Source organism: Aethalodelphis obliquidens, unplaced genomic scaffold (genome assembly GCF_003676395.1).
Source record: "Aethalodelphis obliquidens isolate GAN/ISIS:26980383/991018 unplaced genomic scaffold, ASM367639v1 scaffold8, whole genome shotgun sequence".
Classification (NCBI taxonomy): domain Eukaryota; kingdom Metazoa; phylum Chordata; class Mammalia; order Artiodactyla; family Delphinidae; genus Aethalodelphis; species Aethalodelphis obliquidens.
The window spans coordinates 42,177,936-42,205,742 of NW_020837952.1; the positions used below are offsets into that span (position 1 = coordinate 42,177,936).

Genomic DNA, 27,807 nt, shown 5'->3' on the forward strand with positions numbered 1-27,807 from the left:
ATGAACGCCTCACTCCTTTTCTTTCCCTTCAAGGCTAGCTTTTGGAGAGGAAAGGCTGCGGCTATTCTTCGGTGAACCAGTGTCCCGAGATTGAGAAAGGCCCAGACCCGGGTCCTCGCAGCTGCCGTGAAATCCGACCCATTCGCCGGCGACCGACCCCGGAGAGAAAAGCCGCTTCGCCAGAAGGGCAGGGAGAGGAAACGGCGCACAAAAAGCAGTACGACTTGCCTCTTATCGCCATCCTAAGAGGAAGGATGGGGAAATGGGAAACAGAAACGAGCCGCGCGACGGAGCTCCCGCCCAAGCGGCTTTTAAACTGCGTTTCCACCACCTCTACCAGAGCGCCGCGGCTAATGGAACCCGCGCGAGGCGTCCCGCCAATCACCGCCGCGCTTCCTACGGCCGCGGGCCAATGGCGGCACCCGTTCTTGGGGCGTGGGCGAAGAGGCTGCTCTCGCTTGGTCGTGGGGTGTGCGCTGGGGTTGGTGCGGACTCCTGGCTTGGCTGCACTGGGCCCCGCTTGTTCTGCAGGGGCTTTTGTGTCCGGCGTTGGCTTGGCTTTGTGTGCGCGAGTTTCCGCTGTGCTCCGTGGCGCAAGTCCCGGCCGAGAGCTGTGAGACTCGGAGGCGGTAGCGCGGCCCCCCACCCCCCCCCCCCCGGGCAAGGAGCGAGCGCGCCGGCGTGAGCGGCGGGTGCAACGGCTGCGGGGAAGGGGATTCGCCGCCGCCGAGATGCCGGAGTTCCTGGAAGACCCCTCGGTCCTGACGAAAGAGAAGTTGAAGAGTGAGTTGGTCGCCAACAATGTGACGCTCCCGGCCGGGGAGCAGCGCAAAGACGTGTACGTGCAGCTCTACCTGCAGCACCTCACGGCGCGCAACCGGCCGCCGCTCGCCGCCGGCGCCAACAGCAAGGGGCCTCCGGACTTTTCCAGCGACGAAGAGCGCGAACCTACCCCGGTCCTGGGCTCCGGGGCCGCCGCCGCGGGCCGCAGCCGCGCCGCCGTCGGCAGGGTAAGGACGCACGGCCGGGGCCACAAAGGCAGGCGTTTAGCGGTGGGCGCCCCCCCCCCACCTCGCGCGCGCGCAGCCCTCCCTCGGCGGCGGGGCTATTCCCTCACCCGCCCGGGGGGCTGGCCTCTGGGTCTGCGGACGCCGGGCTCGGCCCCTTCGCCGCGGGCTCTCGGGCTCTGAGAGGGAAGGGCGCCGGAGAGGAGCTCCCCGAAGTTAAGGCCGCGGGGCGCGCGTTTTAGCCGCGGTGTGTCGGGGGGTGTGAAGTTGGCGTTTGCTCTCGGGTTGCGCGCGGGTGATGGGCGCGCGCCGGCAGCTCTGTGTCCCTGGACGCCCGGCCGCTGGAGGTGGGCAGCTGAACAGGGACTTCCCTGCCCTTTTCGAAAGCCCTAAGGAGGGTCAGTTCGAAACGGCTACAGGTTACGTTTGAGCGTTTTCCCGCTTTATTAACAGAAATGACTAGTAACCGGGTCTCAGAGCGCTCCCTGGAGGGCAATTTGTGACATACTGATACCTAACCAAAATTTGAAATAAAGAAATTCCCGCCTTTTTATGTTTTTTGCATATGGAGGGCTTTTTGAACGGTTTATGTTTTTCTTGTTTGTGTTACTCCTTTCCAGCAGCAGGCCGTCTTTTGGCGGGGCAGCGTTACTCAAAATTAAACGAGCATTTTAAAATACACCTTTGAGTGGTTATCATAGACGCTCAAATATTTAAAAATTCTAGTTAGGGCTTGGGTTTTAGGGGTTTGGGGGGTTGTTTTTCCTTTTGGTGTATTTGCATGAAAAAAGGAGAAGCTTCGGAATCAGGAGAAATGTTTATTTCATGACATTCTGCTCTGTCATTGTTGCAATTTGGGATATCTAATCCCGGGTAAACTCAGATTGGCTCCAGCAAATGCATATTTCGTTTGAGAATAGTTGGGTTTTCTCTGGGGTTTTATGTGCTATTAGTATGAATCAGCCTGGTTATCAGGCTACAAAGCATAATAGAATGTAGTTAAAACTAGTGACTGGTGTAAAGTGCAATGCTTTGTAAAACATTGAAAGTGGAGTTTAGAGTTGTACTGATTACTAGTATAACTCAAAATGACTGTTTCTTTCAAAGTTATCTTAAGTTTTAAAAAATTTATCCAGTGTATTTTCTGGACTACCCAGATGGAAATGAAGGAAAGATATAATAGACACATGTAGATTTAATTAAATCTTAGCCTGGGCTTTAGAGAAATTGAAAACCTTATGTCTTAAATCGATGCATGGCACATAGTAGTGCCAAATAAATATTGGTTTGTTAAGTAAAAGATGGATCGCACCTTCTTGTTTCTCATGTCTTGTTTTTGAATTTGAAGAAAGCCACTGTACTCCATAAGAAGAAATTTATTTTTGAAATAAAGTATATCCCTTACCTGTTTCTCCCCAACCCCTCTGAAAACAAAAGTAATATTCAAACTATTAGTAAAAATTTGGTTGAAAATGAAATATCTTCCATTTAAATCAGCACATTTTTTTTAAGTCTTCTATAGAACCTTATGTTGGTCTCCTGTGCAAATGTATCATTCTTGAGCTGTGGAAGTATTTGGTTGTATGTTTATGATAGGATTATTCATTCTTATTTTGATGATGATTCGCTGTCGACAGAAACAGCTGTCTCGGTTTTGATGTTTTTCCTTCAACTTTTTCAAAGAGTGTATGTCCCGCTCTACCCTGTGTTCTTTGGGGTGTAAGAAGAACCTGAATGTAAAATTTTTTAATTTCAGTTCAATTATCCAACATTTTTGAGTTCCTATCATGCGCTCTTAACTACAGGAGTTTGATTTCTGCAGATCTGCCAACCACCATAGTTAATTTTTTAAGAGAACCTCCTATGTCCAGTAGCATGTATCTCAATGTTTGAATCCATATAGATATCAACTGTGTCAAAGACAGCTTTAAGTTTTTTCTACCTTCTGTATTTAAAACTCAAAAAAGTGTACCCTGGGTTGGGTGCAGTGGTGTCAACAACTTGAAAAAGCTAATAGTGGTAGTTGGTCACTAACGTCACTTTCCTCTTTAAATCACATTAAGTAAAAATGAGTCCTAATTTAACTAAGGAGTCTGATAAATTTTTTTATCAGGCATAGGAAAAAAATATATTGAATTTATAAGAAGACAACCTTAGACCATTTATAATAATTGGTATATAAAATTATTCTCCTTTTATATGTACAGTGTTTTATGTTCTAGTCATTGTTAGCCCTATGTGTAATAACAATATAGAGTCACATTTCTTAAAGAATATTTATGCTCTAGGAGAAAGCCAAATTATGTTTGACAGTTTCAGATAAGGCAGATTTTTTTAAATGGTGAATTTTTAACATTTTAAAACAAACATTAACATGGATTTGGCCAAGGACATAGCATATACCTTCGATTTAAACATGGGTTTATGAAGAGTATTTTTAACTAAAGGAGAAATTGTTTCATTTCAGCCATTGCCATGGTCAGGTACACTTGGTGTGATAGGGCAAAATATTTGCATGTTCAAAATTTGGTTTTAGTTTTTAGTTTTCTTATTTCTATGCTTTTTATGCATCTTGATGGTAACCAGTATTTTCCAGTGGTGAAATTATCAGCATTGTCAACACAAAAATAAACATTTACATACAGAGTTGATGGTCTGCCTTTTCGTTCAGGGTGCAAAGCAGTGTAGCTGTTTGGAATCCATTGGAGCATAGCATTCTTGAATGGTCTGATGAATTATGAATTCTTAACAGGAAATATTTAATGACATGGAACAGAACAGTAAAGAGTGTGTTAGGTAGTAAAAGTTAAATCATAAATTGACCACTATATTCTACACTAAGGTGTTAAAGTATACAGACTTCTGAATCAGAATTATAGATTCAAATTCCAGTTCTGCCCTTATTCAGATGACCTCGAACAAAGAGCATTGCCTATCAGATGCTCAGTTTTCATCTGAAATAGGAATAATCTAATAGCAACTTAGAGAATTACTTGAGGTTGCATTTGTGAAGATGTCTAGTGCTCAGCAACTACAGCACATGTTAGCTATTACAATATGTGATTTCTGAATTTTGTCGTTTTTATTTAACGCCAGAACAATACAGTGCTACCATAATGTATTCAGAAGTGGATGAGGTAAGTTTGTGAAAGTGATATGTACGTAAAGTCTGCTCAAATGTTACCATATAACTGGGTATGCAGATTGCCTGAGTTACCTGAACAACTTTGGACTTGTTTCCTCTCTTGTAAAATGGGGATATTAGTATCTATCGCATAGGATTTTTAGGATTCAATAAGTTAATACATATAAGGCACTTAGAACACAATTTGGTATATATATGCTCAATAGAATCTGTTCTGTAGTAATAATTAGTTATACTTCAGCATCTTTGCTACTAATGGTAGAGATTTAAATAAGAGTGGTTCATAGGTGATATCACAGAACTTTTGGATTTTAAAGTTGAAAAAGAAATTAGAGATCATCTGGTAGTTGGGAAGAAACTGGAGAACAGTGCCTGGCATGTAGCTGGTACTTGGTATTTTGACCGAAGGAAACTAAGAGATTACATGATTTGCTTAAAGGAACAAAGCTCTCTGGAGGCAGAAATCATTACAACTAATGGCTCCTTCTTCCTGGTTGAAACTGCTGGCTTGATAAATATGTATACTCCCAATTTTTATTCTTATTAAATTTGATATTTCATAGAATGGCATTACTTTTCTGGAGCTTTTCTCCGTAAAAATAAAACTCAGGTGGCCCGTTATGAGCACCTGCTCTATTTGACTTACCTTATGCCAGTTTATTGGCCTTTACTTAAAATTTCCTTGTACAGCTGTAGAGTTTCAATATGTTTTAAGAAAATGTGAGGGAGTTGGTTTCCTGCTTGGATATGCTAAATCTTTGTTTTTTCTTAATAAGAAATTGGTTTTTTAAAATAAGTGGCTAATTTCCCCCTCACCAGATGGCACTTTGATTCATTCATTCAACAAAACATGTATCAGATACCTATTCCTGTGTCAGGCACTCTTTAATTTTAGCTGCTTGGGATACAATATGACAGTGCTCCTGCTTTGTGTTACCCTCTTAAATGCTACATCTAAAATCACCTGAGCTGTACATCAAAATACAGATTGTCAGGCCCAATATTAGGACTCAGAATGGGGTAAGACTTTTTAAAATAGAGGCAACTTTTCCTAAAGTTTTGAGGTTTTGATAACAAACCAGGCTTAAGGACTATTGTTCAAGGAGTTTACCATCTGGAGAAGGTAAAACATATGTACAGATAACTAATAAAAAGCAGAATGTAGTTAGTGCCAAAGACAGATTATTTCTTGAAAACCTCACGCTGCTTCAGGAAGTTGAAATTCCTGGATGTTTGGTTATAGGAGTAGGATTTGAACATTCTTATGGTTAGAGGGATTTTTTTCTACAAGTAATCTATACCTGACTGCTTTTTTTTCTTTAAAGTATTTATGTTACACAATGGGGTTTTTCTTCCCAACCTGTCCACACTTTTGGAATATTCAAGTAGGTCACAGGATTAGGTCTCTTTGATTAAAAAAAAAAAGAAGTCTTTTCTAAAGAATTCAAGGATTTGATATATAGAACTCTTAGACTCTGGGCAGCTATTTTGACATCAAGGTGTGAGTTGCTTAAGATTTGAGCTTAATGATCCTACATTAGTACAATATTAAAGCCTTCTGAAAATACCCTTGGTAACTTTTCACAGACATTTAAAAAATTGTATTGAAGATTTCTCATGAGTTGACATCATTGTTCTTATTATGTTCTTTATATGAAGTATTTCACATTTTTATTTGCTTGAGAAACAAATTCTAATACATGACAAATAATGCCTGATTTTTCTTTGCCCCTCAGCATCACTGGAAAGTAAACAGCCCGTACAGCTCTATGATTTTTTTTTCTTTTTTTTTAATTTATTTATTTGGCTGCACCGGGTCTTAGTTGGGGCACGCAAGATCTTTAGTTGCAGCATGTGGGATCTAGTTCCCTGACCAGGGATCGAACCCGGGCCCCCTGCATTGGGAGCCTGGAGTCTTAGCCACTGGACCACCAGGGAAGTCCCCAGCTCTATGATTTTTGCTATTTTCCATAAAATATTTCTAGGATGCAGTATTGACTCTTCTGCCTTAAACAGTAATTTGGGCCTACATTGACTTTGATGTTTGTGGCCATTATTTAAACAGCCGTTTATATTGTCCTCTGATGGTTACTGGGATTACTGAGACATTTGTAAAGCTATTTGCCACAACCCTAAAAGCTAACCATACTTTTGCTCCCTTACCCTGTTTAACCTTGGAAGTTTATATAGTTTTTCCAATAAAGAATGCCATTGCTTAAATTATTTTAAAACCTGCCTTTAAAATTTTTCTCAAAGCTTGTTCCACGCTTTTCAGCTAGTCTTAGTGAAATGGTCATATAGACTATGTGTGGCAACAAAGCCATGTCAGAGGTGATATGTAGCCATAGAGTCTGACTTCCTTCATGAGTCAAAAACTGGCTTTTAAAGTCACTGTATTACAAGAAGAATATTCATTTGGGCTTCTTAAATTTTGATATGCTTGTTTAAAATAAATCATTTTTATATATAACATGTATTAACCTTTATGGTAAAATCTTAAACTTTCCTGGATTAATTTAAACTTTCAAGGATTATAGAAAAACCAGTAGTAAATTGTATTTACAGTTATCTGGATGAAAATGTTTAGACTCAGACTTTTTGCTCTTTTGAATTTTTGATGCCGTCACCTCTTTAGATAGTTAACCAAAATTGACTGTTTTAACAGTAATATCTAAAGTTTGAGTTACTTGCTTGGCTTATTAGGTTTGTATAATTACAGCTGAACTTAGAAAATACTTTTGAATAATAAGTTGCTTTTAATTTAATCAAATTGCTAAGCTCTACTATAAGTTAACTTGAAGGTAAATTTGCATGTTTATTGTATGCAGTGTTATTTATATAGTATCAATAAATGAACATTTAAAAATTCATGTGGAAATGACAACTGGACTTCCTTTACAGAAAGCCACAAAGAAAACTGATAAACCCAGACTAGAAGATAAAGATGATCTAGATGTAACCGAGCTCTCTAATGAAGACCTTCTGGATCAGCTTGTGAAATATGGAGTGAACCCTGGTCCTATTGTGGGTAAGCTGATAAAATTTCAAATATCTTTTTATGAAGCAGTACCCCACACTGTTTTCCCCTCTTGTCTAGCAGGTAGAGTTTTCGTTCTAAGGACCAGTCTGTCATTAATCATTTATATGACCAGGACCTTAGTTTCCCTAACTATATAAATGAGGGAAATAAAACGAGAGAATTGAACTAATTAATCCCCAAGATTACCTCTGTTGAGATTGTTTCGTATTGTGCCCATTGTCATACTACTTGATGAGACATATGGGTCTTATATGACAATTGAGGAAAATCTGAGGTAACATAGCTGGCCAAATTAATCCAAATCAGTAAGTTAGTGACAGACTTCTTAAAAGAACTCAAGTTATTCAATTCCCAGCGTAGTACCCACTTTCAGTTATCATTAAAAGTACCTATTAAAAAGTCTTGTTTTGATTGGAATTCAGGAACAAACTGAAAACTAAAGAACAAACCGAAAAGGAAAACTTAAAAGTAAATACCCTGGATTTTCATCATTTGGTTACTGTTAAGTCAGTGAGTTTGCAAGGCTGATTGTGCCTTAATTTTGGAGGGTCTTGGCAATAACCTCAAGATGAGAAAGTTCTATTTGATCTTCTAAGTTGTGTAAAAAAAAATTTTTTTTTTTAATTGACTGCATCAGGTCTTAGTTGCAGCACGTGGGATCTTCGTTGTGGCATACGGGCTTTCGTTGCAGCACATGGGCTTCTCGCTAGTTGTGGCACGTGGGCTTAATTGCCCCACAGCGTGTGGAATCTTACTTCCCTGCTCAGGGATTGAACCCACGTCCCCTGCATTGGAAGGCGGATGCTTAACCACTGGACCACCAAGGAAGTCCCTGTAAATTTTTGAGTACTGTAGATTTGGGGGTTGTTTTTTACCTATAGGTGTAGTTGCAAATAAGAATTTAGAATATTGTCTTTCTTTTGTCTTATTTAATGTACGGCTTCCCAAGAGATGATAATAAGCCTATTAGTATAATTACCAACAGACATTTGATACCCTTTTTATATTTTTCATTTAAAATTACAAAAGGGAGGTGCTGAAGACTGTGTATTGTGTATTAACATACATTAAATTACATGTTGATATACCACTTGTTTATTTTTTCCCCAGCTTTATTAAGGTATAATTGACAAACAAACGTTGTACATTTAAGGTGTACAACGTGCTGTTTTAATATACATGTACATTGTGAAATGATCACCATAATCAAGCTAATTAACATATCCATCACTTCAGAGTTTTCTTTTATGCATGTATGTGTGGTGAGAGCACTTAAGATCTACCTTCCTAGCAAATTTCAAGGATGTAATACAGTGTTGTTAACTGTAGCCCAAGCTACACTTAGATTTCTAGAACTTATTCATCTTGTGTAACTGAAATTTTAAGGCCAGCGTCTCCTTATTTCCCCCTCCCCAGCTGTTCATCTTAAGACTACTTATCTGTAACATTCTGAGATACGTATTGTTTCTAAAAAATATGTTTATCATTTTATTCATCTTATAGAAATCAGGGAAAGACATATAGCTAGTGTAAAACAGAAAGTAAAAGCTATTTTTAGTTTTAAATTGTCATTGAAATGTTACTGAATTATTTATAATCAATTTTACTTTGCTATCTAATTGCAAATCATTTCTCGTTGTAACACACATTTTCCGTAAAAGGTCATTTTTACTGCAGCAGTATATTGAAATATGATTTAACATCGTAAATTTACTCAGTGCTAGGTGTCAGAGATACTCAGTTTTAAAAAATGTGACTTTTAGGACTTTTCCCATAACTAAATGGCCTTTATAGGCATATTAGTCTCTTAGAGTTGTGGGATTTTAATCATAATAATTCAGAGGAGTACACTCTGTTTATAAACATGATTTTTCTACAAAGGCAAGTACTATTAGTACTAGAGAAATTTCACAAAGTTCAAAACTTTTCAGTCAGAGATACTCAGTCATACATGGCTCTTCAATAGGTTATCCATAGTAAGACTTAAATCAATCTATTATGTATTCTACAAAAAAAAAAAAAACCAGAAAACCATTGTTATAATCATTTATTAACATCCCAGAAAAACACCTATTTTAGAAAAGAATCCATTATGTAGTATTTTTAAGCATTTAAGTTTAGAAAAGGAAACAGTGAGAAGTAACACTTTAATGTTTCTAAAGCTAATGTCTGAGCTGGATCTTAAATAAGACAATACAAGTAATAAAGCAAATTCTGCCTTAATACAGGAACAACCAGGAAGCTATATGAGAAAAAGCTGTTGAAACTGAGGGAACAAGGAACAGAATCTAGATCTTCTACTCCTCTGCCGGCAATTTCTTCTTCAGTGGAAAATACAAGACAGAATGGAAGTAATGACTCTGACAGATACAGTGACAATGAAGAAGGTAAAATTTTATATGATGTTAATAAAGTATATAATCAAAAAAATCAAATTTTTTTCAGACCCATAAGATACAGTAACCATGAAGAAGATAAAATTTTAAATAATATTACCAAGATATATGTAAATTTTGTTCATATCATTAGAGTAGTCCTCCAAGTAATTTGATTTAAATACCTTTTGTTGAGAATTCTAAGAAACAGAAAAGTAGAAATGTCTAATTTTTTGTCACGTAAAATCACTCTCTGTCTTTTTTGCTGCAAATTTCATCTTTCTAAGAGAAAAAAGTATTACAAGTAGAGACAAAGTTTCCCCAGTTATCCCTTTCTAAGTATCATCTCCAGAGAAGCAACCACTATCATTAATTTGATGATTATCTTTCCAGCCTGATTTTAAATACTTTTTCATATGCATCTGCCTAATACATGGTATTATCTTGTACTTGAAAAAAAATTTGTGTAAGTGATATGCTAAATCTTATCACTTGCTTTTCTTTACTCTGTTATATTAAGATCTCTTACTGATTTATTACATGTGTCTGATTTATTTCTCGTAATTGATATGTAGCAGTAGTATTTACATACGGCATGTTTTCTCTGTTCTCATATTGATAAGCATTTAAATTTATAGTTTTTGCTAGAAGATCTGATTTCAAGAAAACTTTATAGTAAATATTTTGACATGTTTTTAGTAGACTATTTTAAGAAAATTTGGCCATGGTATATAAATATTTTTCGAGTAGTACATGAAATAAACAACCTTTTAAAATTTATTTTAAGAACAACTTGACACTTATAAATTTTTAATTCATATGACTTGTTTGTTAATTTCATGACTATTTAATGACTCAAATTGTTTATATCTCCATAAGCATTGCCTGCCAGGGCACAGTCTGTCAAATTGGTTGTTCAGAATGTTCCTTCAACAGCACTATGTTATTAGCAAAGAGGCAAAGAATAGAATCAGCTTAAACACAAGTAATGCTTAAACTTCCTGCCTCTTTTGCCTCTACAGGAAAGAAGAAAGAACACAAGAAAGTGAAGTCCACTAGGGATTTTTTTCCTTTTTCTGAACTTCCAACTACTCCCTCTGGTGGATTTTTTCAGGGTATTTCTTTTCCTGAAATCTCCACCCGTCCTCCTTTGGGCAGGACTGAACAACAGGCAGCTAAGAAAGTACATTCTTCTAAGGGAGACCCACCTAGGGAACCTCTTATTGCCACAGCCTTGCCTGGCAGGGAACAGATGCAGAAGTTAGCTTCTGGAGGGAATTTGTTTGTTTCCTCCAAGTCTAGCCATGATAGATGTTTAGAGAAAAGTTCTTCGACATCTCCTCAGCATGAACTCGCTGCCATGTTGGTCTCTGCTGCAGCTTCTCCTTCACTGATTAAAGAAACCACCAGTACTTGCTATAAAGACATAGTAGAAAATATTTACTGTGGAGAGAAAAGTGGAATTCAACCATTATGTACTGAGAGGTCCCATGTTTCAGATCAGTCAGTTCTCTCCAGTGAAAGGAGAGCACTAGAAGAGTCTGAGAGATCACAAGTAATTTCTCCACCACTGGCTAAGGCAATCAGAGATTACGTCAGTTCTCTGTTGGTCCAGGGTGGAGTAGATAGTTTGCCTGGGACTTCTAGCTCTACACCCCCACTGGATGTAGAAAATATATGGAAGAGAATTGATGCACCTAATTTTCGAGAAACAGAATCCCTGTCTCCTCCACGAAAATTACCTAGACTCAGTGAAAAGTCAGTAGAAGAAAAGGATTCAGGTTCCTCTGTGGCATTTCAAAATATACCTGGATCCGAACTGATGTCTTCTTCTGCAAAAACCGTTGTCTCTCACTCACTGACTACCTTAGGCATAGAAATGTCTAAGCAATCACAGCATGATAAAATAGATGCCCCCGAACTATCTTTTCCCTTCCATGAATCTATTTTAAAAGTAATTGAAGAGGAGTGGCAGCAAATCGGCAGGCAGCTGCCTTCATTGGCATGCAAGTATCCAATTTCTTCCAGAGAGGCAACACGGATATTATCAGTTCCAAAAGTAGATGATGAAATCCTAGGGTTTATTTCTGAAGCCACTCCACCAGCAGGTATTCAGGCAGCTTCCCCTGAGTCCTGTGATAAACAGTTGGACTTAGCACTTTGTGGAACGTATGAAGCTGCAGCATCAGCATTGCAGATTGCAACCCATACTGCCTTTGTAGTTCGGGCTATGCAGACAGACATTAGTCAGGCTGCACAAATTCTTAGCTCAGATCCTAGTCACGTGCACCAGGCACTTGGGATGCTAAGCAAAACATATGATGCGGCCTCATTTCTTTGTGAAGCTGCCTTTGATGAAATAAAAATGGCTGCTTATACCATGGGATCTTCCACTTTAGGTCGCCGGTATCTCTGGCTAAAAGATTGCAAAATTAATCCAGCTTCTAAGAATAAGCTGGCTGTTACTCCCTTTAAAGGCGGAACATTATTTGGAAGAGAAGTATTCAAAGTAATTAAAAAGAGTGGAAAAAAACACTAATAAAATTAAGAATAAAGACATCTATCTTATCTTTGATATGGGGAACTTGGCAGCTTTTCTAGGAATTTAAAGTACTCTTATGCCAGAATTTTCTAATGTCTTTTTAGTCTCCAGAATAGGCTAATTTCAAAGTGTCAAACTTCTACCAATTAAATTTTAGTATAAAAGTAATTGCCTACATATATCTGCCTTTTTTTTTAGTTGCACAGAAAGAAAGCCTGATACTAACAGTTTAAAGCTTTTCTAGATAGCATTTTTTTCTCAAATAGTTCAGTCTTTCCTATTTTAAGATTTTACAACTCTTCAAAACTAAGAAAATTCCATTAACTAGATTATAAGTTGAGTCTCCATGGTTTTAAATATTACTAAATATTTTATTACTTTCCAGAACTTGTCTACATATTTTCTCTTATTTTCTCACTTGTGTTGTTTTTTACTGATATCTACAGTATCGTTTGTAATAGTCCAAATCGGTGCAACTCAAAGTGCCAGTCTACAAACTGTTACTGATCCACAGATAAGATAAGCGTGTACCAGAATTTGAATCTAGATGAATGACAGGTTTTATTTTTGTGGTAAAACTTTATTGGTAGAGGAAAGACAGTGCGCTGATTTACATTCTGGCGCAAATGCCTTGTTTTTTCATGGACTGGTAGCAAGCAGTTGGTGGACTACACTTTGAGAAATACTGCTCTAGACCATAGTATTCTGGGATAGTGCATTCTCACCATCACTGTAAAACTATAGTCAGATGAATTAGGAAAGATGGGACTTTTTTTTTTAATAAGTAACACTTTTAAGGTATGTTGTAATTCATGTATGATTAGGCTTAATCTAAGCTAAATTCTAAAAGCAAATTTAAGTTATTTTTTTTAAGTCATAAGAAATCCTACTATATCCCAGTTTCTGTGTGTCTATATAAAGCAATATATTATTCTCTGTTTTCATTTCTATGATTGTAAGATGAGAGAGTCTAACTGTAGAGGCACTTGATAATCGAATTTCTTTGTATTTTTATGGAAAATAGTAGTATTAATTATAAACAAAATATAGTCCCTTGGGACTTACAGCCATTACTATATTCTTAGACTAACCTATCCATCTTTGCAGCTTTCTGGGAGTAATTCTATTTGTTATTTGTCTTCTGAAATGTACATGTATACATGTACCTACTAAGTACTATGTGATTTTTTTTTTAATGTATTACTGTAGAATGCTTTTGCAAATTCAATAAAGTTGTTAAATTTGAACAGTTTTGTGTGGTCTCCACAAACATGTTGTATGTGTGTTTTATTCTTAGAGTTGCAACAAGTTAGATATTTGTGGATGAACAACATCCCTTTTCCATTTCATCACTGAAACTCACTTGACATTCCAGTGGTTTAGCTGAACATATTCAAATTATTATTAAATGTTTGGGGTTTTTTTTTTTTCCCTATTTGAGGACAATGGTTTTGGGGTGTCTTTTTTTTTCTAATTGAAGTATAGTTGATGAGGACCATGTTTTTATTGGCTATTGGAATTTAAGTTTGTAAGAGGAATTATTCTGTAACCAGATATCTTATTTGTTTAATCAATTTCTGCTCAACTACTACTGGGTTCTTTTTGCTTTCTGATTCTTAGGTTCTGAGTTAACGTAAGACTTTATAATGCTGAAGATTGTCCCATAGATAATAGAGCCATTAATAGAATTACTGGGAAGTGGGGGATGGAATTGATACCTTAATCCTAAATAAAGATGGAACTATTTGAACTAACATGGTGAAAAAATCACTGTTTATTTTTGGGAAACTTGCAAGTAGACTGGACTGACTGGTACTAGGCTAGATATTTAGCAAGACACATAACTATCTTGACTACTTTTTAGCACAACTGCATTGAATTCATGCAAAACTAAGCTTTTGTTTAAGAGTTGACTCCATTTCTGTGTCATAAGAAAGTAACTTTTTGGTAATAGAAGTTTTAGAAGTGACAACTGACATTAATTTTGCTATACTATGATAAATGGCCACAAAAATGTAGAAGCTAACTAAAATTTTTATCAAGTCTCTTGAAAAGTCTGGCCCTTCAAATGGTGATAAAATCAAAACTAGGAGAATGGGATATTGAAGCCTATGATAAAAGAGATACGTACTTGAGTTGTTATGGTAATAACCATCATGGTGATTTGCTATAATATACATGCACTAGCTTCTCTTCCAAGAAATGGTACTTTATTATGGGGGAGGCTGAGGAGAAGTGACCTGTGGTTGGTTGTACTTTTCTGTGAACAAGTTTCTTCCATACCTCTTCAGTTGTACCCAGGGTTTTTATAGTCACATCAAAAAAGGACAGACTTCTAAAATGCACTTATGTATAAACGTCATTGTACTTATTGTTGTTAGTGGCTTGATACCATACAAGTTTTTTTCAGTCTTAAAATTCTCTATAGCTTTTTCCCTTCCATATTCTAAATTTTAATTTAATAACTAACCTTTGTTTATGTAGTAAAAATGCACTGTATGGACAAAAGAATGGTAACAACTATGTATTCTAATGTACTTTTCCCACTTCCTAATTGTTTTCAGTGAAAAGCCTCCATGGGTTTTTACTTTGTTTCAGGCTATTAGTCCCAGAAAAAAGAAAGAATAAACAGGAAGAAGTGGTAATCATATTAAGGAGTGGGGGAGATAAACAAAATGGAATGAAATAAAAATGGAAAAGAAAAGTTTTTAAAGACAAATTGCAGTTGACAAGTTTGGGTCTGTTGAGGTAGTACTAATATACAGACTTATTTTATGTATCAGTGTGCCGAAAAACCAGGGTTCCAGAGTAATGTTAGGATGACATTGTAGTTTATTGTGTGTCTCAGAGAGTAATGATTTCTCCGATGTTATTTCCAGACTCTAAAATAGAGCTCAAGCTTGAGAAGAGAGAACCACTAAAGGGCAGAGCAAAGACTCCGGTAACACTCAAGCAAAGAAGAGTTGAGCACAATCAGGTATCTTTAGCTTTATGGTCGCTGTATTCAGGTATAAGTAATCTTCTGACAACACTGATGTGCCTGGTCCCTGCCTTTAGTTCATAGTTGACACCCAAAATCCAGCACACTCGATAAAGCATTCATTAAATGGCACTAGAAATCTAAACTTTGTGTGTTTTGTCAGTAGTGTAGCCTGTGTTTACTGCAAAAGCAAGTGTTTAATAAATGTCTCATTTGTGTTTGACTCTATGCTAAGCATAGTTCAGAGCCAGTCATACTGCTTTTTAAGAGACATATTTTAAAAGGTGGAAATACCTAAGCAATTCTGATATAATAAAAAACAGGGGAATGGTTTTATATTTGTGTCTTTGTCTCTAGATTTTTGACTTTGCTTTTATTTTTGCCTGTCTTATAATAATTCTGTGGCTTTTCCCTCAACTCTGAAGCTAGTCTGATCCTAAGACCACACTGTTTTCTTTCCTTATTCTAGACAAAAATTCACCTTTTTATGGGTGAGGCAAGATGCAGTTTTCCAAAAGGAAAATGTAGGAAACTAAGGGGAAAATAAGCACAGGAATAATGAACTCAGTTTACAGCGAACAAATTATTGACTAATCAAGCATTGATTTGGCTGACGATTTACAAGTCAGCTATCCCTAGAGTCATTTTCCTTACCCTTTTTCTGTCCAGCTGGAAGATTTGTCTAGTTGGCTATTTATCTTTTCCATTTTCTCTTTGTCATTTTAAAGTCGCACATCATCAGTGGAAGTATTCTTGATTTCTTAAGCCATGTGTCTTTCTTAGTTTGATGTAGTTAAGTTGAATTTCAGAACTATTTGTTAGAAATGAGCTTGGTGACTGTATGGAGAATATATAGAGCTTTGAATGAAAGAAGATTTGGTTTAATATTGAACCAAAAACTGGAATAAATATTTTGTTGTCTTTTTATCTGGTGTTGCCAGGGAAGAGCTGCAGGGGCACACCAAAGAATAAGGAAATAACAGAGCAAGAGAAACTAGGAAAATCTGGTGAAGGACACTGAAATGGACAGACATGGAGAATCTTGGTCCATTTTATGTAGGCAAGATGGTATAGTGCTAGCAAGAATGCATTGACTTGTCAGATAAGAGGTTAAAAGGAGGGTGGGAAAATGGTTTTAAATATGGTTTAAGGTGTAATTGTTTGACCTGAGGAATCTAAACTGAGGGACAGGATAAATAGTCAAAGGAGAGAGTAGATTTAGGAGATGAGAGGCAGGATTAGACAACGGCCTTATTATACAAATTTTTTTTTTTTTAATTTTGGCTGCACTGGCTCTTCTTGGCGGCGTGCAGGCTTCTTCTCTAGTTGTGGCATGTGGCATTTGGGATCTTAGTTCCCTGAGGGATTGAACCCATGTCCCCTGCGTTGGAAGGCAGGTTCTTTTTTTTTTTAAATAAATTTATTTATTTTTGGCTTTATTAGGTCTTCATTGCTGCCCACAGGCTTTCTCTAGTTTCAGCGAGCGGGGCTACTCTTCGTTGCGGTGCACAGGCTTCTCATCGTGGTGGCTTCTCTTGTTGCGGAGCATGGGCTCTGGGCGCACAGGCTTCAGTAGTTGTGGCTCGTGGGCTCTAGAGCGCAGGCTCAGTAGTTGTGGCGCACGGGCTTAGTTGCTCCGCGGCATGTGGGATCTTTCCAGACTAGGGCTCAAACCTGTGGCCCCTGCATTCAGGTGGATTCTTAACCACTGGACCACCAAGGAAGTCCCACAAAATTTAAGTCATATGGAAGAGTAAAGGGAAGAGTTTACTGACCCTTCAGTCACAGAACCTCAACAGCTGTCAACGTTCTGCCAGTTTTATTTTATCTTCACCTGCACCCTGCGGCGTTTTTAATTCCTTTGGTTTTGTTGTTTGTTGCTGAAGTATATTAAAACAAATCTCTGCCATCATCTCATTTCACACATTAAAATTTCAGTATATATCTCGAAAAGATTGGAGCTGATTTTTGTGTTTTTTTTGTTTTTTGGGGGTTTTTTTTGGTTTTTGTTTTTTTTGCACAGGCTCTGGACGCACAGACTCAGCAGCCATGGCTCACGGGCCCAGCCGCTCCGCAGCATGTGGGATCCTCCCGGACCGGGGCACGAACCCGTGTTCCCTGCATCAGCAGGTGGACTCCCAACCACTGCGCCACCAGGGAAGCCCTGGAGCTGTTTTTTATTTATATATATTAGATATATATGTTAGATATGAAAGAATTATTAATTTTATTTGGAGTGATAGTGGCATTGTGTGTGTGTATAAAATCTTTCATATCTGTGTTCAAAGCTTTATACATTCTCCATACAATAATCTCCAGTTTCAGAAATGTCTCTTTTATGATTGAATTATTCAAATCAGGTTCCATATAAACTCCACATATCATTTGGTGTTTTTGATTTTGTTTTGTCTTTTTTTTAATTAATAAATTTATTTAATTTTAGCTGCATTGAGTCTTCATTGCTGCGTGTGGGCTTTCTCTAGTTGTGGCGAGCGGGGGCTACTCTTCGTTGCGGTGCACGGGCTTCTCATCGCGGTGGCTTCTCTTGTTGTGAAGCATGGGCTCTAGACACACGGGCTTCAGTAGTTGGAGCATGCAGGCTCAGTAGTTGTGGCACGCAGGCCCTAGAGCGCACGGGCTTCAGTAGTTGTGGCCCTTGGGCTCAGTAGTTGTGGCTCACGGGCTTAGTTGCTCTGCGGCATGTGGAATCTTCCCGGACTAGGGCTTGAACCTGTGTCCACTGCATTGGCAGGCGAATTCTTAACCACTGTGCCACCTGGGAAGCCCTTGTTTTGTCTTTTAAGTCTGTAGCTATTTCCACTAAAACGGTTTTCCGTCCCTCCGTTTATTTGGTGAAGAAACCAGGTTAGTTCTCTATAATATTTCTCACATTGTGTATTTGGCAGATTGCTTCTTCAAGGGTCGTTTAATTTGCTCTTTCATACCCTGGATTTCCTGTAGACTGGGAGTTAGAACTATAGTGGGGCTGTGCAATAGACCTTTCTGTGATGATGAAATTGTTGTATATCTGCTGTTCATTAAGTAGCCACTTAATACTTGGAATGTGACTTGTATGGCTGAGAAACTAAAATTTTGATTTTATGTTATTTAAATTTAAATAACTACACGTGGCTAGTAGCTATCATTTTGTACAGCACAGATCTAAGGGGTTGGTTAGATTTAAGTTCAGTTACTTTGACAAGAATACTTCACAAATGGCGTTGTGGCCTTCACATTGCATCATTTCAGAGACACATGATGTCCTTTTGATGATGCTAAAATTAATTAGTAATAGGTTCAGGCGTTGAAAGCCTAATTCATCCGTTATAAAGTTCCACATCGCCCTTTCATTTAATGGTTATGACAGCCATTATGATTAATTCCTAGATACGTTATTTCATTACTTCAAATGAAATAATGGATCTAGGAATTCTCTGATTCCTTTACATCTGTAACTGGAATTCTTTTATAAAGAACTTTCCCTTGTGAATTGCCTAGTTACCTTGAAATAAAATTCATATAGGAGAGCCAGGATAAATGCTTACATGCCTTTTATTTGCCAGTTATCAAGTTAAAGTGCTTTAGTCATTTTGAAAAACGATCAATAATATCTTTTTACTACTGTGGTTTTTATATATTTGATTTATGATCAATTGCAGTCATTATTCTTTTTTCACATTCAAGTTACTGAATTGAGTTGAGTTGATTCCTGTATCCTTTTAGTGACCCCATTTGTCTTTGATACTTTCTTGTTTGCTGGCACAATAAGAAGTCCTGGGCTGTATATTTCCGGCCTCTTATCAAGTCAGTCATTTTTCTTAAGAACCCCTTATCCTTTTAATAGAAAGTATTATTTGGAAGCTACCTACAGCCTGGATACTAGTGTGTTCATTCCTACTGGGTTGTCATTGTTCTAGGCTTTTTCAGTAGGTAAAGCTAGGAGTACTTACTTTTTAGAAAGAGAAGATAGGTCATGAATTCCTCAAATTTATGAATGCAGGCTAATTTCTAGGTGTCACACTTGTATCACTTTTCTCTTATGCTGAGTATCTTGGTTCTTAAAATAATATTGTTTCTTATGTAATTTTCACTATATATATGTTTTTAAATAACAGTATTACTACTAATAGTAAAGCTGCTAATTGTATCTTCAGATGGGGGGGCAGTTTTTCTTATGTTAAGGATATAAAATCAAAATACTGTGCTTAAAGTCACTTGAAAGAATTTTTTTCTTTCATATTTATTTTTTAATTTTTGAGAATATATATGTGGCTTTATTTGGGCAAAAGAAGAGTCAGAAATCTGGCTTCTATCTTTGTTCCTTCTATCCATAGGTTACTATTTTTATTAAGTTTCGGTTTATATTTTGTTTCTTTTTGAAAATATAAGTAAATAATAGATTTATATATTTATTTATGCTCCCCTCCATATATGAAAGACAGCCTACATTGCACATCTCTATTTTTCTGTTTTTAATCTAAACACTTATCCTGAGATCATGTCAAGATATAGTATAGCCTTCTTCCTCATTGCTTTATACCACTGCATGGTATTGCATTTTATGGATTTACTGTAATTTATTCAGCCAGTTTCTTTTTGATGGATATTTTGATTTTTTGTTATTGATTATTCAGTTATGTGCTATTCTGAATAATGCAAAGGTACACCAGTGAACAGCCTTTTTACCTGTGTTGTTTCATGTTTTAGCCAGTTTATCTTCAGGAAATCTAGAAGAGGAATTGCTGGGTAATTTTGCTAGATGTTAGCAAATTGCCCTGTGTAAGAGTTGAAGCATTTCACATTCCCACAAGTAATGTATGGGAGTACCTTTCTCTAATGGAGGAATATGATGCTGTTTTTTAAAAAAATAAAAGTTAATATGAATAACCATATTGGTCATGTTTTACTTAAATTAATAGTTCATTAAAGTAAGGTGGCTTTTAATTATCTTGATTATTTTTTTATAACCTAGTTAAAGCTTATATTTTTACTGAATGAGATTTATAGCCTCCTTTAATAACCCAGCTCCTGCATTCTCATGTGCCTCAACTGCCTGATGTCTTCTGAATAACTTTTTACCTGATAGGGTTATTTTGTTTCTTCCTCCTGTTGTCTCCATGATAAATTGAGGACTTTCTATAGAACATCTTGCTGAAAATAGGTGACACTACAGTCCTTATTTTGACCACAGAGCATATAGCAGTCGCATTACTAATTTTATGTAGCAATGAGTTTTTCTTTTCAGTCAATAATTGCTTGGTCCATCTTAGACTCTAAGTAGTTATAACACTGAATTGTAATTATGTTTTTTATTTATATTTTCTTCTCAGAGTCACTTGTTGCATAGTGAATTCTGGTAGAAAAATTTTTTTTCAGTCTTCAAGGTATCTTTTCTGGTTGTATGAAAGATAGTTTTCTGTGCAGATGATTAATTCTAAATTAGATGATAGGCAAGAACTAATAAAATTGGTTGACAGTCCTCAACCAAAGAATTTAATAAACCTGAGCAAAAGAAAGCATAAATGATTTATAGTTAAAAGTGTCCATCCTACCCCTGTTCCCAGCTATTTCCACAGGCAACCAATGAATTTCTTGTGTTTTCTTCCATGGGAGAAAATTTAAAATGGAACTTGGCCTTTAATTTCAAAGATAACTAATTAAAATGTAAACTTTTTTTTGTATTAAGTGTAATAGTTTCAATAGATGTTTGGTAAAATTTTTGATGAAGAGATTATTTCAGTTATTTATTCAGAATAAAACATAACAAATGGAAAGTCCTGGAATTTGGTAGATAACCAATTTTAAGGGAAAAGTATGTCTCTTCTTCCCCCCTCCTTACCTTCATGGACGTAGGTCAAATATCTAGGCTTTATATTGTATTAGTTGCATAACTGATAACTTTATTAGCCTTTTAAAGTAATGTTCTTTTTAATTCTTTGAGGAGTTTTTAAATACTGAGTATACATTGATAATACCAGGTAGACTATCAAACTAGAATATTTTTTAAATACTCTCATTGTTTTTATTGGCATTGAGCAATTGATTATTAAAGAGGAAGCAGTGTTGGAAGTAGTTTGAAAAAAATACTTGGCTTTGAGACGCATCATAAGTCAGTTACATTATTCTCAACCCTGGCTGCACATCAGAATCCCTTCAGGAGCTACAAAATTTAATTAAGCCCAGGCCGGTCTAGAAGAGATTCTGACTTAATTGGTCTAGGGTGGGGTTGGGGCACTTGGTATTTTTTAAAAGCTTCCCAGATGATACTGTGCCACCGGGATTGAGAATTTAAGATTAAAACTAGTGTTCCCTTCTACTCAAATAATCAGGAATTTATTAATAAGCATCTATTATATGTGTATGTAATTTGTTTACAAATTTGTCTTTTGACTAACAATGTTTGCATTCAGCAAATTTTTCCTAATTGATAGCTGGAAAAGAAACCCAGAGATTCAGATTGTGAGTCAAAGGGGAAACTCTTATAAAGTCAGTTCCAAATATAGATAAATACAAAACCAGATGTATGAAACTATGTCTGTATCTTGTGGTGTTTTGGTAGTAATGCTTCCAGCCAAATAAGTGTACTTATTGGATGACTGCTCTTGTCCCGAGATAAGAGTAAAATATGTCTATCTTTAAAATTAATAGACACTAACTTAGATATAAAAACATCAGTTATCTACATAAAATATTAGCTTGAAAGCAAAAGTGATAGTATAAGCATATTCTAGTATAACTAATCATTGATGGATGTCCTCTAGTTAAAAGAATTTAAAAGAATCATCTGGTAATAAAAGTTTCAAAAGTTGAATAACTTGATCCTTGGAATGTAGAATCTCAGGCCTCACCCTGGAGCTACTGAATCAGAATATGCATGTTAACAAAAGCTTCAGGTAGAAGCACTAGTCTAGTGCTTTTCAAATAGTTATGTGAGGACTGCTAAATTATTTTTTAAATGAGGAAAAATCAGTCGACTTTTCCAAGGAGAAATAAATCTGGGACTGGAAATGGACAGTGGTCTATCCCTATTACCATTTTTTCTTTTTTTTTCAGTAGTGAGGAGTGAGTGGCACTGAGTCCTGGCAGCGACATTTTAGGCTTGCCTGTTCACAAAAAAAGATGACCATCAAGTTTTTGTTGCTGCTCAATTTTATTACCTGTTTCTAAGATGAGTTTGACACCTGGGAACTTTTAAGTCAGATAGCTGTGTATAGATTATTGAAACTGATTCTATTTAAATAGTCCTAACCGCACGACAAGAATAATGTTTAATCTGTGCTAACAATTACAAAATTTGTATTTTGTTTTAAAAGGAAACTGACTTGTTTTATATAACAAATGACTATCTTACAAGTCATGATCAGCCTGCTTTTTTGTTTAGACAGCTAGAGATGCAGCTGTGATACTGGAGCCAGATAGTAAACAGCAAGTCACAAAAGGAGCCAGTGATAAATTGATGTCTTTTTTCCCCTCTCACTTTTATCATAATATGTGAGCTCCTATAGTTGGACTCTAATGTATTTTACCATATTTTAAGTGTTTTCTTATGCCTACGTATCTATTCAGTCAATACATTTGAAATAGTTTGAGGGCATAGCATTATTTTCAAATGCTGGCATTTGGAAACTTTTCATGGATTCTCAGTATGCTAATATGGCCATCATTATTAAGGTGTTTGATATTAGAATATGACTTTTTAATGTGTTGATGCTTGAATAGAGCTATTCTCAAGCTGGAGTAACTGAGACTGAATGGACAAGTGGATCTTCAAAAGGCGGACCTCTGCAGGCATTAACTAGGGAATCTACGAGAGGGTCGAGAAGAACTCCGAGGAAAAGGGTGATGCAAGGCTTATTGCTTAGAATGGGGTTCTCAGATTGGCAGGGTTTTAGTGGTTATTTTATATTTATTGTTTTTGTTTTGTTTTCAAACTAACAGGTGGAAACTTCAGAACATTTTCGTATAGATGGTGCAATAATTTCAGAGAGTACTCCCATAGCTGAAACTATAATGGCTTCAAGCAACGAAACTTTAGTAAATATGTTTCATAAACTATACAAGTGGTATTCTTTGTCAATTATCCTTTACTTAGAATTGGGGAGGTGGCGAATTTTGGCAAACCTCAAACACATGTTTTTAAACATATTTTAAGCTCATTTTCCCCATATAATTCTGAATTTTAGAAGTTTTCAGTGTAGCCACTTTAATATATATATAATTCATTGTGCAAGAATACTTAGTGTTATAAGGATACTTTTTTGCTAACATGTTTAAAGAATAATAAGGCTTCCTTCACATATGAAACACTAATGTATTTCTAGGTTCTTATGCCTAAATTTTTATTAAGGGAAAGTTTCAAATATTAGAGAAATCGACTATCATTTTTTCTTTTAACGTGTCTTTGTTATGTTTGGATAATTCTGAGTCTGAATAATTTGAATCTTGGCAGGTTGTCAATAGGGTGACTGGAAATTTCAAGCATGCAGCTCCTATTCTGCCAATCACTGAATTCTCAGACATACCCAGAAGAACACCAAAGAAACCATTGACAAGAGCTGAAGTAAATGAATAAAATTTAGATCGATGCTATCATTGATCTTTTAATGAAGAAATATTTATTTGTTTTTTGGAGTGGGAGGGAGCAGAGCTTTGTTGGGTGGGGGTGTGTGTGTCTATTTATGTGCATATATTATCTTAAAGACATACTTTATTAGTGACAATGGAAAGTAATATCGTATGACATGCTAATACTATCCTCTTGCTACTACTGTGTGCCTCTTTAAGTTCCAGTTTTCAAGGGAGTGCTCATTTGTGTGCTGCTTGTAATATGTTCTCTTTGTTAAAATGGACGTGAGTGGAAAGTGTTACTTGGGCTGTGGGGGAAGCTATACTTACTACCTTTCATTGAAAGGTCAGATAATGGGACTTTAAAGTGACTTTGTATTATACTTGAATTGATTAACTCCTGTAAAATTAAGCTTTAAAGTACTAACTGCATGGATACATTATAATTTTAATGATTCTTTAGCAAAGATTATTTTGATCTGGGCATAAAGGTAATTTAGCAAAGCAATCAGGTTGTTTAAAAAATTATTTTATGTTTCTTAAATTAGGAAGATTGGATTGACTCTCTAGTTAAAAGCATATACTAAAATTTGTTAAAAGATCCATCTTAATTTGATATCTTCTATATTTGATCATTTATTTTATTACAAAATTAAGAGGAAGAAACAATGTACTTTTAATGTCAATGAAAAGCATTGGAGGGAACTTACACTGCCATATTAGCTATACTAGAAAGAAAGAAAAAAATTTTATTTTTTGTTTTTTTTGTTTTTAACTTACTTGAATATGTGCCCCCCCCCATTACAACATGAACATATCTTCACACTGAGGAAATTTGAAGAGAGCCATGGAAATGTATGGATAATTAAGCAATAATGAATTCAGAAATGGCAGTTGTAAAAGTTGGATAGATTTAAGTGCATTCTGTTCTCCAAAGCTTCTGTTTAAAATTATGTTCTAATTATTGCATATTTACACTAAATTTTAACTTCTGGTTGTTTTTTTGTTTGTTTGTTTCTTATTAGGTGGGAGAAAAAACAGAGGAAAGAAGAGTAGAAAGGGATATTCTTAAGGAAATGTTTCCCTTTGAAGCAGCTACACCAACAGGAATTAGGTATTCAGATACACTGAAACAATTATTTAGTGTATTCAATTAAGGCATTTTTATTTATTTGTTCCCACCTTTATTGAGGTATATTGACACATTAAACTATATATTTAGGGTATACAACATAATTATTTTATATATACATACATAAATGAATTCTAATTTTTAATTCTTCACAAAATTACTGTACCTCTGCTCTCATAAGTAAACTGTTCTTTTTGGGAGCACTTTAATTCTTCTAAGCACTAACTAGTTCATATTCTTGAAAGTTGAGTCAGTTTCAAAATTAACTTTGTTAAGCTGAAAGGTTGTAAATAAATCATTTACCTACTATTAATTCTTATTTTTAAATCTAAACTGAAACCTGGTAAGAAGGAAATCTGTTTTATTCCTGAGAGTCTCTCTTTTCTAATTGAAAAGACTGCTTTTAGATATCTGTTGAATTGTTTCCTGACTGAAGGAATCACAACCAAACTACCTTATTTTTTTCCTCTTATCCCCTAAATATATTAGCTTGAAAAACCTTTAAGAAGGCAAATTTAGTGAATATTTATAATACTCTGAATATTATTTTCTAATAAAAGATACAAATCTAACTCTTTAAATGAAAAATGTATAGAAGTTTTTAAATAGGTTGACTGATCTCACTGTTGATATTATATGACAATTTTCTACTGTTACCTCAAGGAATGTGTTTGGAATTAGGAGTAATAATGTCATTTTATGTTATTTAAGTTATGACTTTATCTAATAGTTGTTTTTCTCTTCCTCCTTTCACTCCCAACAGTGCTAGTTGCCGCAGACCAATCAAAGGGGCTGCCGGCCGGCCATTAGAACTCAGTGATTTCAGGATGGAGGAATCTTTTTCGTCTAAATATATTCCTAAGTATCTTCCCTTGGCAGATGTCAAGTCAGAAAAGACGAAAAAGGGACGCTCCATTCCCATGTGGATAAAAATTTTGCTCTTCGTTGTCGTAGCCTTTTTTTTGTTTTTGGTCTATCAAGCTATGGAAACCAACCAAGGAAATCCATTCTATAAGTTTCTTTCTAATGACTCTAAAAAAGTCAACTGAATGATATCTCTTTGGCACATTCAGCTTGGTCTCCTATTTTTAATAACTGTATTAAAAAAATCTGTGTACACTTGACTCAAGAACAAAAAAAAATGTGATTTCACCTCAGTAAATGTAGTATTCCATTGAAAAGCAAGCAAGATATATATAAATGGACTTCATTCAATGTTTTGGACTTCGGACTAGTAGGAGATCACTTCGTGCCATATGAATAATCTTTTTTAGCTCTGGAACTTTTTTGTAGGCTTTATTTTTTTAATGTGGACATCTTATTTCTTTTTTGAGGAAAAAATGTATATTGTTTTTGTGTATTTGGGAAACAAGAAGGGCAAAACGTGGTAGTATAATGTGAAGCTACACATTTAAATACTTTGAATTCTTACAGAAAAGATTTTAAGAATTATTCTCTGCTGAATAAAAACTAGAGACATGTGAAACGTGAAATTCAGTAAGAGAAAAAGTAACTTGAGATTGTAGTTTTGCTGACTGCAACAAAGTTTGATGGTGTTTATGGGGAAAAGTACAGTGATAATCTCTTCTGTAACTTTTATTAATAGTAATAATGTTATTGTTGTAGCCCTATTGTACTCACTTTTTAAAAGATATCTAGTATTGTGAATGTCCTACTTCGGTAAGACCCATTTAAATGCAGTTGATTTTTAGCAGGGATTTATCAGTGCAACTTACACATGTTTTAGAGAACTGTTAGCTGGCTGTACATGTTTTTAAAGACTGTTTAGCTAGCTATAAGGCTATAATTGGAAACTTGTACTTTTTATTTAAAGCAAAACATTTATTCTATCAATCCATTACCAAAATATTTTTTAGATAAATAGGTGTGTGTGTGTGTTTAGAAGTTAGAAATTTTAAACACCAGTCTTAGGTTCCATTTGGATTCATTACTGAATTATCTTCTGTTACCAAAAATGCATTTTGCCAAGTTTTTTTTGCCCTATATTTCCCAACTTAATTTGATTTGAAAGTATGTGCTTTTAAAAGCAAAAAGTATGTGCTTTTAAACTACATAATAAACTTTCCTTGGATACTCAATAGTTAATACATAAATTTTTAAACTCTGAAATTGAGGCGGGCATTATGATTTTTGTTTACTTTTGAAATGTTTATCTTTGTGGTTGATTAATTTTTTTTTAGCTAAAACTTACCTCATGTATAACTTTGTTCGGTAAAGTAGTAGGTAATTGAAATTTCAGTAGAATCAAGTAAAACAAAAATTTCAATTGAATCATGTGAGTTTCAACTTTACAGTCATTGACAGTAAAGCACATTAAAAATGTAAGTTTTTTAAAAATATCTTCTGAAATAAAAAAGATACTTTTTAAAAAGGAAAAGCTGAAGATGTATATTTAGACCAACACACAAGTTTGATTTGCATCAGCCATAGTCTGATATTTAGCTTTTAGATATTTTGTAGACATTTTTCACTTTGCAGTTGACCAGAAATATTCGTAGGTCTCGTCTCTGCAAAGGCAGTGGGAAACTTACTCCTAGATCAGAAATGCTTGCCTCTCCAAGTAAAAGTGTTTTGAGATGAGCCACAGAGGGAGCACATTTTATTCAGCGTTGCCTCTATACAGTGATAGCAGTCTACTTTTACTTTTTTTGTTTTTAAACTTTGATTCCCATATTGCTTTCAATCTTTCGTTTATAATTAGAAATTGTGAGAAACTGCATTTAATGTTCAGAAATGTGGGAAGATAAATCAGACTTAATATGTACATGAGATCAATTTTCTAATAGGAAAGGTATGGTCCAAAATAGCAAAGTAGGACCAGGTAAAACGCGTAGTCTTTTTTTAATTTTTTAAATGTGTACTTGGTCTTTTGTCTGTGTCTGTTTTCTTCCACTAGAATAAATGTGTCCTTGATGTAAATGCAAAGCATTTCTTCCTGATTAAACTTGTAGATGTAGACTTTACAATTTAATTCAATAATAAAAAAGTAATTAACCTCTA

The 27,807-nt window shown here is 35.8% G+C and overlaps 1 protein-coding gene across 4 annotated transcripts; it reads left to right on the forward strand.

Moving 5' to 3' along the window:
• The first annotated feature begins 480 nt into the window (after positions 1–480).
• TMPO (thymopoietin) lies at positions 481–27,807 on the forward strand. 4 transcript variants are annotated; one of them, XM_027107253.1, is made up of 9 exons: positions 482–1,010; positions 7,054–7,180; positions 9,421–9,579; positions 14,989–15,086; positions 22,809–22,928; positions 23,028–23,123; positions 23,539–23,649; positions 24,680–24,768; positions 25,550–27,807. In XM_027107253.1, exons 1-9 carry the CDS (start codon positions 732–734, stop codon positions 25,833–25,835), a joined length of 1,365 nt encoding a protein of 454 aa, XP_026963054.1. In that variant the 5' UTR covers positions 482–731; the 3' UTR covers positions 25,836–27,807. The 4 variants fall into 4 exon arrangements, with proteins under 4 accessions (XP_026963053.1, XP_026963054.1, XP_026963057.1 ...); XM_027107255.1 differs by lacking the exons at positions 22,809–22,928; positions 23,028–23,123 and having other exon boundaries at positions 487–1,010; XM_027107256.1 differs by lacking the exons at positions 22,809–22,928; positions 23,028–23,123; positions 23,539–23,649 and having other exon boundaries at positions 486–1,010.

Bases quoted from the DNA above. Each gene is read 5' to 3' on its own strand.
- TMPO (XM_027107252.1), top strand. From the start codon at position 732: ATGCCGGAGTTCCTGGAAGACCCCTCGGTCCTGACGAAAGAGAAGTTG. The intron at 1,011-7,053 runs GTAAGGACGCAC...CTTCCTTTACAG, and splicing joins GCCGCGCCGCCGTCGGCAGG to AAAGCCACAAAGAAAACTGA. The intron at 9,580-10,589 runs GTAAAATTTTAT...TTGCCTCTACAG, and splicing joins ATACAGTGACAATGAAGAAG to GAAAGAAGAAAGAACACAAG.